This window comes from Salmo salar, chromosome 17 (genome assembly GCF_965601325.2).
Source record: "Salmo salar chromosome 17, fSalSal1, whole genome shotgun sequence".
NCBI classification, from domain to species: Eukaryota; Metazoa; Chordata; class Actinopteri; order Salmoniformes; family Salmonidae; genus Salmo; species Salmo salar.
Genome location: NC_138307.1, coordinates 64,696,862 through 64,707,292, shown reverse-complemented (window position 1 = coordinate 64,707,292; position 10,431 = coordinate 64,696,862). Strand labels below are relative to the sequence as shown.

Genomic DNA, 10,431 nt, shown 5'->3' with positions numbered 1-10,431 from the left:
CAGTGTAGGTTCCGTCCCTCTCTTTGCCCCAACCCGGGCTCGAACCAGGGACCCTTGCACACATCAACAACTGACACCCCACGAAGCATCATTACCCATCGCGCCACAAAAGCCGCGCCTCTTGCAATGCAAGGGGAAACCCTACTTCAAGTCTCAGAGCGAGTGACGTCACCGATTGAAATGCTATTAGCGCGCACCACGGCTAACTAACTAGCCATTTCACATCGGTTACATAAGTAACAAGAACATTTCCCAGGACATAGACATATCTGATAATGGCAGAAAGCTGAAATTCTTGTTAATCTAACTGCACTGTCCAATTTACAGTGGCTATTACAGTGAAAAAATACCATGCTATTGTTTGAGGAGAATGCACAATTTTAAAATAAAAAGTTATTAATAAACAAATTACGCATATTTGGGCAGTCTTGATACACAATTTTGAACAGAAATGCAATGGTTCATTAGATCAGTCAAAGATTTTGCACATACACTGCCGCCATCTAGTGGCCAAAATGTATATTGCACCTGGGCTGTAATAATACATTATGGCCTCTCTCTTGCATTTCAAGTGATGGTACAAAAAAGTATTAGTTTTTTGCTTTATATTATCTTTTACCAGATCTATTGTGTTATATTCTCCTACATTCCTTTCACATTTCCACAAACTTCAAAGTGTTTCCTTTCAAATGGTACCAAGAATAGGCATATCCTTGCTTCAGGGCCTGAGCTACAGGCAGTTAGATTTGGGTATTTCATTTTAGGTGAAAATTGGGGGGGGGAAGGGGCGGATCCTTTAAGCTTTCCTGAATAACTGAGCCTGCCGGAGCATGTGTGGCCACATTTTAATTGGATGACTTGGGAGAAGGATGATCTGCAACAGACAGCCCATCTCAGTATATTCCCATGTAGCTCATCTGGTGGGTTTGATTGACACGGGGTACCAGTACGAAAAAAATAATTAAAATGTATGCACTCACTACTATGAGTCGCTCTGGATAAGAGTGTCTGCTAAATAATGAAAATGAGTATCAGAAGTAAAAATACAGTCAGTCTGGCCTTCTACCATGCCTTTCTACACCTTATATAACTGACGAGAGTAGACTCAAAACTGATCTTAATGGAATGAAACATTCATAATCACAGGGCTTTTGAGCCATTATTCAAATGGCATTTCACTGCAGACTAGAGTATAATGTTGTACTCACTTGAAAACAATAATGCAATGATTTATTGCATTAAGGTGTCGTAGGCTAGTCTAGGTAGGATAATTGTATTGTCACTAAACAAGATCAATAGGGGAGCATTTTGAGCTGTGCGTCTCAGGTCTTCACTGTTCTTTCATGCGCAATGATGCACCTGGCCTCTCCGCATCAGCTACACCTATTTGTTCTCGTGGATTCCTATTGAAAATTAATGCTGCTTTTAATGCTTTTTATGTGTGGTATGATTGCTAGTTAGCCTATTGCAGATTTGGATAAACGATCCACCTACCACTATTGTCACTATGAATGGTGGATCAAGGGCAGGATAGACAGACTGGTAGAATATATTGACCTGTGGTATAGTTAAGAAATAAGGCCTGAAGGGGTGTGGTATATGGCCAATATACCAGGGCTAAGGGCTGTTCTTATGCACGACTGTTCTTGTGCACTACGCAATGCTGAGTGCCTCGAAACAGCACTTAGTCGTGGTATATGGGCCATATACCACAAACCCCTGAGGTGCCTTATTGCTATTATAAACTGATTACCAACGTAATTAGAGGAGTATAAAGTTATGTTTTGTCATACCTATGGTATATGGTCTGATATATAACTTCTTTCAGCCATTCAGCATTCAGGGCTTGAACCACCCAGTTTATATTTAAGCAATAAGGCCCGAGGGGGTGTGGTACAGTATATGGCCAATGTCTAAGGGCTCCCGTTGTGGGGTCTGAGACGCCGACGGCTCCCACCATTAGCTCTGACAAATTGAAAAACCTAGTCATTGGCGACTCCATTACCCGCAGTATTAGACTTAAAACTAATCATCCAGCGATCATACACTGTTTACCAGGGGGCAGGGCTACCGACGTTAAGGCTAATCTAAAGACGGTGCTGGCTAAAGCTAAAACTGGCGAGTGTAGATAGTATAGAGATATTGTTATCCACGTCGGCACCAATGATGTTAGGATGAAACAGTCAGAGGTCACCAAGCGCAACATAGCTTCAGCGTGTAAATCAGCTAGAAAGATGTGTCGGCATCGATTAATTGTCTCTGGCCCCCTCCCAGTTAGGGGGAGTGATGAGCTCTACAGCAAAGTCTCACAACTCAATCGCTGGTTGAAAACTGTGTTCTGCCCCTCCCAAAAGATAGAATTTGTAGATAATTGGCCCTCTTTCTGGGACTCACCCACAAACAGGACCAAGCCTGGCCTGTTGAGGAGTGACGGACTCCATCCTAGCTGGAGGGGTGCTCTCATCTTATCTACAAACATAGACAGGGATGCCACTAGCACAGTCAGCGTAGTCAGCTCAGCTTTCCCCATTGAGACCGTGTCTGTGCGTCGATCTAGGTTGGGCAAAATTAAAAATGGCGGTGTTCGCTTTAGCAATCTCACTAGTATAAAGACCTCCTCCATTCCTGCCATTATTGAAAGAGATTGTGATACCTCACATCTCAAAATTGGGTTACTTAATGTCACTTCCAAGGCGGTTATAGTCAATGAACTAATCACTGATCATAATCTTGATGTGATTGGCCTGACTGAAGCATGGCTTAAGCCTGATGAATTTACTGTGTTAAATGAGGCCTCACCCCCTGGTTACACTAGTGACCATACCCCCCGTGCATCCGGCAAAGGCGGAGGTGTTGCTAACATTTACGATAGCAAATTTCAATTTACAAAAAAAAAAAAAAATAACGTTTTCGTCTTTTGAGCTTCTAGTCATGAAATCTATGCAGCCTACTCACTCACTTTTTATAGCTACTGTTTACAGGCCTCCTGGGCCATATGCAGTGTTCCTCACTGAGTTCCCTGAATTCCTATCGGATCTTGTAGTCATAGCAGATAATATTTTAATTTTGGTGACTTTAACATTCACATGGAAAAGTCCACAGACCCACTCCAAAAGGCTTTCGGAGCCATCATCGACTCAGTGAGTTTTGTCCAACATGTCTCTGGACCTACTCACTGCCACAGTCATACTCTGGACCTAGTTTTGTCCCATGGAATAAATGTTGTGGATCTTAATGTTTTTCCTCATAATCCTGGATTATCGGACCACCATTTTATTGCGTTTGCAACAAATAATCTGCTCAGACCCCAACCAAGGAGCATTAAAAGTCGTGCTATAAATTCTCAGACAACCCAAAGATTCCTTGATGCCCTTCCAGACTCCCTCTGCCTACCCAAGGACGCCAGAGGACAAAAATCAGTTAACCACCTAACCGAGGAACTCAATTTAACCTTGCGCAATACCCTAGATGCAGTTGCACCCCTAAAAATGAAAAACATCTGTCATAAGAAACTAGCTCCCTGGTATACAGAAAATACACGAGCTCTGAAGCAAGCTTCCAGAAAATTGGAACGGAAATTGCGCCACACCAAACTGGAAGTCTTCCGACTAGCTTGGAAAGACAGTACCGTGCAGTATCGAAGAGCCCTCACTGCTGCTCGATCATCCTATTTTTCCAACTTAATTGAGGAAAATAAGAACAATCCGAAATTTATTTTTGATACTGTCGCAAAGCTAACTAAAAAGCAGCATTCGCAAATGGAGGATGGCTTTCACTTCAGCAGTAATACATTTATGAACTTCTTTGAGGAAAAGATCATGATCATTAGAAAGCAAATTACAGACTCCTCTTAAAATCTGGGTATTCCTCCAAAGCTCCATTGTCCTGAGTCTGCACAACTCTGCCAGGACCTAGGATCAAGGGAGATACTAAAGTGTTTTAGTACTATATCTCTTGACACAATGATGAAAATAATCATGGCCTCCAAACCCTCAAGCTGCATACTGGACCCTATTCCAACTAAACTACTGAAAGAGCTGCTTCCTGTGCTTGGCCCTCCTATGTTGAACATAATAAACGGCTCTCTATCCATCGGATGTGTACCAAGCTCACTAAAAGTGGCAGTAATAAAGCCTCTCTTGAAAAAGCCGAATCTTGACCCAGAAATTATAAAAAACTATCGGCCTATATCTAATCTTCCATTCCTCTCAAAAATGTTAGAAAAAGCTGTTGCACAGCAACTCACTGCCTTCCTGAAGACAAACAATGTATACGAAACGCTTCAGTCTGGTTTTAGACCCCATCATAGCACTGAGACTGCACTTGTGAAGGTGGTAAATGACCTTTTAATGACGTCAGACCGAGGCTCTGCATCTGACCTCGTGCTCCTAGATCTTAGTGCTGCTTTTGATACCATCGATCACCACATTCTTTTGGAGAGATTGGAAACCCAAATTGGTCTACATGGACAAGTTCTGGCCTGGTTTAGATCTTATCTGTCGGAAAGATATCAGTTTGTCTCTGTGAATGGTTTGTCCTCTGACAAATCAATTGTACATTTCGGTGTTCCTCAAGGTTCCGTTTTAGGACCACTATTGTTTTCACTATATATTTTACCTCTTGGGGATGTCATTCGAAAACATCATGTTAAATTTCACTGCTATGCGGACGACACACACTTGTACATTTCAATGAAACATGGTGAAGCCCCAAAATTGCCCTCGCTAGAAGCCTGTGTTTCAGACATAAAGAAGTGGATGGCTGCAAACTTTCTACTTTTAAACTCGGACAAAACAGAGATGCTTGTTCTAGGTCCCAAGAAAGAAAGAGATCTTCTGTTGAATCTGACAATTAATCTGGATGGTTGTACAGTCGTCTCAAATAAAACTGTGAAGGACCTCGGCATTACTCTGGACCCTGATCTCTCTTTTGAAGAACATATCAGGACTGTTTCAAGGACAGCTTTTTACCATCGACGTAACATTGCAAAAATCAGAAACTTTCTGTCCAAAAATGACGCAGAAAAATTAATCCATGCTTTTGTTACTTCTAGGCTGGACTACTGCAATGCTCTACTTTCCGGCTACCCGGATAAAGCACTAAATAAACTTCAGTTAGTGCTAAATACGGCTGCTAGAATCCTGACTAGAACCAAAAAATTTGATCATATTACACCAGTGCTAGCCTCCCTACACTGGCTTCCTGTTAAGGCAAGGGCTGATTTCAAGGTTTTACTGCTAACCTACAAAGCATTACATGGGCTTGCTCCTACCTATCTTTCCGATTTGGTCCTGCCGTACATACCTACACGTACGCTACGGTCACAAGACGCAGGCCTCCTAATTGTCCCTAGAATTTCTAAGCAAACGGCTGGAGGTAGGGCTTTCTCCTATAGAGCTCCATTTTTATGGAATAGTCTGCCTACCCATGTGAGAGACGCAGACTCAGTCTCAACCTTTAAGTCTTTACTGAAGACTTATCTCTTCAGTAGGTCCTATGATTAAGTATAGTCTGGCCCAGGAGTGTGAAGGTGAACGGAAAGGCTGGAGCAACGAACCGCCCTTGCTGTCTCTGCCTTGCCGGTTCCCCTCTCTCCACTGGGATTCTCTGCCTCTAACCCTATTACAGGGGCTTAGTCACTGGCGTACTGGTGTTCTTCCATGCCGTCCATAGGAGGGGTGCGTCACTTGAGTGGGCTGAGTCACTGACGTGGTCTTCCTGTCTGGGTTGGCGCCCCCCCCTTGGGTTGTGCCGTGGCGGAGATCTTTGTGGGCTATACTCGGCCTTGTCTTAGGACGGTAAGTTGGTGGTTGGAGACATCCCTCTAGTGGTGTGGGGGCTAGGGTCAGTCTGTTACATCTGGAGTATTTCTCTTGTCTTATCCGGTGTCCTGTGTGAATTTAAATATGCTCTCTCTAATTCTCTCTTTCTCTCTTTCTTTCTTTCTCTCGGAGGACCTGAGCCCTAGGACCATGCCTCAGGACTACCTGGCATGATGACTCCTTGCTGTCCCCAGTCCACCTGGCCGTGCTGCTGCTCCAGTTTCAACTGTTCTGCCTGCGGCTATGGAACCCTGACCTGTTCACCGGACGTGCTTGTTGTACCCTCGACAACTACTATGATTATTATTATTTGACCATGCTGGTCATTTATGAACATTTTAACATCTTGACCATGTTCTGTTATAATATCCACCCGGCACAGCCAGAAGAGGACTGGCCACCCCTCATAGCCTGGTTCCTCTCTAGGTTTCTTCCTAGGTTTTTGGCCTTTCTAGGGAGTTTTTCCTAGGGAGTTTTTCCTAGCCACCGTGCTTCTTTCACATGCATTGCTTGTTGTTTGGGGGTTTAGGCTGGGTTTCTGTACAGCACTTTGAGATATCAGCTGATGTACGAAGGGCTATATAAATAAATTTGATTTGATTTGATTTGTTCTCATGCACAATGTAACAAGGAGTGCCTGGATACAGCCCTTAGCCGTGGTGTATTGGCCATATACCATAAACCCCCAAGGTGCCTTATTGCTATTATAAACTGGTTACTAACATCATTAGAAGAGTAAAAAGTAATGTTTTGTCATACTGTACCTGTGGTACATTGTCTGATATACCATAGCTTTCAGCCAATCAGCATTCAGGGCTCGAATCACCCAGTTCATAATTAAGCAATAATGCATGAGGGGGTGTGGTATATGGCCAATATACCACGGCTAAGGGCTGTTCAAATGCACGACGCAAGCGGAGTGCCTGGACACAGCCCTTAGCTGTGGTATATTGGCCATATACCACAACCCCCAAGGGCCCTTATTGCTATTATTAACTTGTTACCAACCTAATTAGTGCAGGGAAAACAAATGTTTTGTCATACCCATGGTATACGGTCTGATATGTCAGCCAATCAGCATTCAAACCACCCAGTTTATAAATAAACTTAGTGCAAGGAAAAGGCAGGCATAAGGGAAGTACCATAACACATTGATTATAGGGGAGGCGAATGCAAGCAGATGGGGACATTTGGATAGGATGGAAGAATTATATCGTAAACAAACGCAAGAGAGTCAATGTAAACCTAGGGGAAAAAAACACACTACCATCCCCTGTGCCCAATAAAAAAAAAAAACACACACACAACCCTCCCCAAAGCAAAATAAAAAAGTTTGTCAAACCCTGCTCCGTAAATTTCGATCTGTCCCTAATATAAAACGATTGAGCAAACTTCACTGGGAAACGAAAGCTATTACTATTCTCACCATGGCGTCCAGCAGCGTAAATGGTAAGACGCATTACATTCGAACTGATTAGATTATTTCCTTACAATGTTTTATTTTATTATATCCCCTTCCCTTGTAATATTTATGTTTCATATCAAGCGGTATGATGCGTGAATTGTTGTTGTTTCTTGTCGGACAGACGGCTTTGATTCAAAAGGTCCTAGCCAACTTGACTACACGTTAAAGTTAATTTAGGTGTTTTATATAAAATTCACATTTCAATGTTTACTTTGTTCTCAGGTATAGTCGTTATGGTAAAGTTACTATAATAGTAGGATTTTGTTTCTATGAAATTATAACATGCTTTCACTTTCATTTCTTTAATTCATAACAATGTCCTATAATGCTCAGACGGGTAGACTAAAAACAAGAAAGCCATGCCTATACACAGCTACACTACATGACCAAAAGTATGTGGACATCTGCTCGTTGTACATCTCATTTCAAAATCATGGGTATTAATATGGATTTGGTCCCCCCTTTGCTGCTATAACAGCCTCAACTCTTCTGGGAAGGCTTTCCACTAGATGTTGAAACATTGCTGCGGGGACTTGCTTCCATTCAGCCACAAGAGCATTTGTAAGGTCTGGCAACTGATGTTGGGCGATTAGGCCTGGCTCGCAGTCGGCGTTCCAATTCATCCCAAAGGTGTTTGATGGGATTGAGGTCAGGGCTTTGTGCAGGCCAGTCAAGTTCTTCCACACCGATCTCAACAAACCATTTCTGTATGGACCTCACTTTGTGTATGGGGGCATTATCATGCTGAAACAGGAAAGGGTCTTCCCCATTGCCACAAAGTTGGATGCACAGAATTGTCTAGAATGGCATTGTATGCTGTAGTGTTAAGATTTTCCTTCACTGGAACTAAGGGGTTTAACCCAAATCATGAAAAACAGCCCCAGACCATTATTCCTCTTCCACCAAACTTTACAGTTGGCACTATGCATTGGGGCAGGTAGCGTTCTCCTGGCATCCGCCAAACCCAGTCGGACTGCCAGACGGTGAAGCGTGATTCATCACTCCAGAGAATGCATTTCCACTGCTCCAGAGTCCAATGGCGGCGAGCTTTACACCACTGTCATTGCGCATGGTGATCTTAGGCTTGTGTACGGCTGCTCGGCCATGGAAACCCATTTAATGAAGCTCCTGATGAACAGTTCTTGTGCTGATGTTGCTTCCGGAGGCAGTTTGGAACTCGGTAGTGAGTGCTGCAACCGAGGACAGACAATTTTTACCCACTTCAGCAGTCGGCGGTCCCGTTCTGTTGTTGCTCCTAGATGTTTCCACTTCACAATAGCAGCACTTTCAGTTGACCAGGGAAGAAATTTGACGAACTGACTTGTTGGAAAGGTGGCATCCTATGACGGTGCCACGTTGAAAGTCACAGGTCTTCAGTAAGGCCATTCTACTACCAATGCTTGTCTATGGAGATTGTATGGCTGTGTGCTTGATGTCATACACCTGTCAGCAATGGGTGTGGCTGAAATAGCCGAATCCACTAATTTGAAGGGGTGGCCACATACTTTTGTATGTATAGTGTAAATCAAAATCCTTCTTGCCAATTTAACCAGGTCCATATTGCTGTTATCAATTGTGGGAAACACATTTAACACTGCATTCGGTCTAAACCTCATAATAAGCAGGAGGACAGCATTATACACTGTAAACCCGGATAAGTTCTGGCTTCTCAAACATTGAGGGGGAAAAAATGAAGTTAAGATACTTAAATAGTACTGCTCACTTCAGCTATCTTCATATGAGTAAAATAAATGCAGTTTCTTTTGAGTAAGGTATACTTAAATTTAAGCCCCCAGTGTGCCTTTCAATTGTAGAGTTACCGCCCATGACTGTATTTGTTAATGAGAGACATAGTTGTTGAATTTGTTCGTTTTCAGTCCTGTGGCCTTCACCATGTGAGTTCCTAGGCGAGGATCATTATAATTGAGCCATGACATACAGTATACCTTAACATAAGGCCTTAAACCGTGGCCTGAAACTCATGGTTTACAGGCCACAACAGGCCTGTAAGTAGGGTTGCAAAATGTATCGTTTAAAGTAATTATCAAAACCAGAGAAATAGTTTCAAACAAAACTATGCTCATCCATATCAAATGCTTTAAAAATATTTATTAAGACACTATAGTCTATGACATCTAAGACCAAACAAATATTACAAATGTGTCTCCCTCATGATTCCCATGTCCAGCCATACTTTGGGTCTCAGTGTGTGTCCCTAAACATCATTTAGTCTCAACTGCAGCATTCAAATTGTGGTCATCGTGTGTCTGTGAATCACAACATTAAAAACGTGAGTAATCACAGCATTTCCACAAATTAAGCCATACACAACATTATAGTTTACACTAGGTCTACTGTGTGGGAATGGTGAAAAAATCTTAGCCCAGCTGTAGGTCCATCTGAGTGTGTGGTCACTTAGGGTGGCACATCAACCAGTTCTGGGACCATTGGAGACTTGGGCTGCTTGCTCTCAAAGTGCTATAAAAGGTCATGTACAAATTGGAGGACATAAAAATCTGTGGCTTAGATGGAATTCAAAGTTGACAAATGATAAACTGAGCAATACGATACAACAAACTACTACACATGAAAAACTGTACCACACAGGCCAGGTCCCGGTTAGAACCTTCGTGGGAGCATCGTTAAATCTCCGAGCTGTTTCCCAAAACCATTTTTACTGAAGTTGCACTTAAAAACGCTTGTTACTTACCAAATGCCTCAGACCACTCGTAACACAGCTTAGTGCTTCGTTAGAGGTGTTTTTCCCTACCGTATCACTTCATACACAGAAGATCTCTGCTAAACATAGAATCAAGATACTTCTCTGTCTATGACTTCAGATAACTTCAGAACTAAGTTGAATACAAATACAGAGTTGCCAATGTCTTTACAATTGTTACAAACAAGTGAAGGATACAAATATGCTTCACATGAAAACTGAGATGACTGCATTAAAAGATAAATAGTCTAGTGTAGGGATGTTTAGTTTGTGAATGATTCATTATTTTTGAACAACTCTTTACTGACTCGAGAGTCATGATATGTTTTGAGTGAGTCGTTCGTTTGACCTGCTATTGCTGGCCTCAATGAGTTCTACAGCAGGAGTAATTGCAGATCGCTATTAGGGGCGTTTTCTGATGTCAA

At 42.5% G+C, this 10,431-nt stretch overlaps 1 protein-coding gene across 1 annotated transcript in view; it reads left to right on the top strand.

Annotated features, from left to right (window-relative positions):
• The first annotated feature begins 7,118 nt into the window (after window positions 1-7,118).
• LOC106576451 (uncharacterized) overlaps window positions 7,119-10,431 on the top strand; it is a 31,362-nt gene continuing 28,049 nt past the window's right edge. The window contains exon 1 of the mRNA XM_082963338.1: window positions 7,119-7,271. Coding sequence (XP_082819464.1) covers window positions 7,250-7,271 — 22 coding nt within the window. The 5' untranslated portion in view covers window positions 7,119-7,249. The remainder of the gene's footprint in view (window positions 7,272-10,431) is intronic.